This window comes from Aplysia californica, unplaced genomic scaffold (assembly GCF_000002075.1).
Source record: "Aplysia californica isolate F4 #8 unplaced genomic scaffold, AplCal3.0 scaffold00298, whole genome shotgun sequence".
In the NCBI taxonomy this organism is placed as follows: domain Eukaryota; kingdom Metazoa; phylum Mollusca; class Gastropoda; order Aplysiida; family Aplysiidae; genus Aplysia; species Aplysia californica.
The window spans coordinates 574,007-576,796 of NW_004797568.1; the positions used below are offsets into that span (position 1 = coordinate 574,007).

General features: G+C 42.0%; 1 protein-coding gene across 1 annotated transcript in view; it reads right to left on the minus strand.

Moving 5' to 3' along the window:
- Positions 1-797, minus strand: part of LOC118477926 — a 3,104-nt gene extending 2,307 nt beyond the window's left edge. The window contains exon 1 of the mRNA XM_035970633.1: positions 524-797. Within this exon, the coding sequence (XP_035826526.1) occupies positions 524-654 (131 nt within the window). The 5' untranslated portion in view covers positions 655-797. The remainder of the gene's footprint in view (positions 1-523) is intronic.
- Positions 798-2,790: the final 1,993 nt, after the last annotated feature.

Consider the following 2,790-nt stretch of genomic DNA (forward strand, 5'->3'; position numbering starts at 1 on the left):
GAGAGAGAGAGAGAGAGAGAGAGAGAGAGAGAGAGATTAGATTAAATTAGATAATACTTTATTATCCCAGAGGGAACGTTTTCTTGGCTGTACAGGGCCGTAAAACACATGCAGGTATATATAGAGATTTAAATTACATATTACTCTCATAAAAATTCTATATGAAAAGAGAAGTGAAGCTGAAAAAATGAACATGTCACATTAGATGCATTATTCAACCACAAGCAGGAGTTTAATTACAAGATCTTTAGAGTTATATAGATACCTACTCGAAAGAGCAATACACACTGATGGTTATTCTGACAATAGTCTTATGCTAGATGGTAAAAAAAAACTTCTTTTATATATATCTTTATTTATTTTTAGAGGTAGATGTCTGACGCTGCGTGATCTTACAGTTTTCGTGGAAAGGGGGTCTGATGAGAGAGAGAAAGAGAAAGAAAGACAGGGGAACAACTGAGAGAGCCACAATAAAGTAGACGGGGAGGACAACTCTCTTTTCTTGATGACACCTAAAACCTACCTGCCCTCCTCCAGCATGAAGTGCCAGACCAATTTACCGTCTCCGGGGATGTTGAGAGCGTCTTTGGCTTTGGGTAGGGCCCTCAAGTATTTCACCTGGATCTCCTGCACAGGCTTCAGCACCTTCAGCATGCCCTTGAAGAGTGAATGTGTACGGTTAAAGATGTTTGAAGGACATTCTACGTCTTTTCTTACCCTCTTTTTGTCTGTCTGTATTGCTTGGTGTCTCTTTCCTGCACTAGATGACCATTGCTGTGTCAATTTGCTTTTCTTCACTCAAACTAACCCAAACAGGATTTAAGATTAAAAATCAGTCGCAAATCCCTCAAAAGGAAGGTTCACACGACTTCACAATACACCATAATTTCCTTGGCGGGCCTTCAAATTTGACATTTTGGTCCCTCAAGAACATATGCGTTTCCGACTGTTGGCCGCACACGCTGATATACACACATTTTATCTGCAGTAATTCCCGCGTGCAACAACTGAACAAAACGCTTTGGTAATATATATTGCATACAAATTTAATGTACCAAAAAGCAAGGCCGAGAATACAACCCATAACTTTTTTATAAAGATTCCAACAATTTGCAGCCGGACTGGACCGTCACGTATAATGTTGTCATTGGTGCAAAGAGAGTTTTTCTTTTGTATCCAACTGATCTGATGGCTCGCGCTTGATAAAGCACATTAGATACAAGCAACCAGCCTTCTAAACGATTATTAAACCACTGAGGGAAAAGAAGAGTTGGCTATGCACACTGGATTGAGAACAAGCAGCAGGCCTCCTATGCAATTTAGATAAAAACCGAGAGGAGAGAAGAAGTTATTGATGATGTAACTTAGATACAAGCAGCCCGCCTCCTAAATAGTCTAAATGGATAGGTAGTGAAGAATAATTTTCACGACGACAGCCGTTATCTTCAATAAAAAATAATTATGCAGTTAAACCTGTTTTAACGACCACCTATCCAAGACTATCACCTGCACAAACGACCACTCCTTACATCCTCCCTTGCGTTTTTATGTCAAAAAGGCTCCTTGTCTCCTTTCACCTTCTTTTCTGCTCTCTAGGAATGCTCTGTCGTCTGCTTTCGTCTCTTCTTTCTGCCCCCACCCCCTCACCTCCTTTGCGCCCTCTTTTGGGCTCCTGGCTCTTTCTGCAGCCTTTCTACTGATACTCCTTGGCTCCTTTTTACTGCTGTCTTTCAGCAACACCCCTGATCTTCTGGCAGGAAAGATCTACACATAGACCTCTCGGACAAGAGCGAAAAATCTCGGAGGGCCTGTGTGCAAGTTGCGCACGTTAAAGATCCCTTGGTGGTCTAAAATCGATAAGAGTAGGCTTCGGCCTTCACTCGGGCAAAATTCAAAATTTCCTACCCAACTGAAAATATTAGGTGTCCCGAGCGCTCATATGACCTTATGCAGTTGCGAGCACCGGAAAACACTTACAAAAAAAGATAAAATAATAAAGGTACCGTCCAAGAAGTTCACCTATCTAAGACAACCACTTTTCTCCTAAACAATGGGTGGCGTCTGAGTAATTTCAACTGTATCATTACAATATTTTTTTTACCTTGACAGTATCCTCGTTGTAAAACGTTTGTATGTCCCTCAAGACCAGAGCACACGCGCTAATGGTGGAGGAGAGCCCTGCCAACGGCCCGACGTCTGTGGTCCCTGCAAGTGCCTCCAGTAGGTGGCGCAGTGTGTTCGGGTCATGACTCGACTCCATGGTGTTCCAGTCCACGCTGATCTCAAGGTCGAGGCCGTACAATTCCTCTTTGATCTTTTGGAATAAGACAGAAGGTGTGTAAACTATGATTGATTTGTGTGTGTGTGTGTGTGTGTGTGTGTGTGTGTGTGTGTGTGTGTGTGTGTGTGTGTGTGTTTGTGTGTGTGTCTTTGTGTATGTGTTTGTTCGTGTGTAGGTGTGTGTGAGAGTTTTGTTTCCGTTTATTTTGAGTTTGTGTATGTTTATGTGAGAGTGTGTATATGTGTATATGTGTGAATGTGTATGTGTGTGAGTATGTGTGTGAGTGTGTGCATGTCTATGTTCGTGTGCATATGTTTGCCTGTGTTTATGTGTACATGTGAGTGTCTCTGTGTGTTTCAGTGAGCTTGTATGTGTACATGTGTGTTTGTATTTACAGGGGTATGTATATAATGTGTGTATGAGTGAATGTGTGTGTTTGTGTGTGCTTGCATGTTTAATTATGTGTGTATGTGTGCGAGCATGTGTGCGTGTGTGTGTGTGTGTGCATG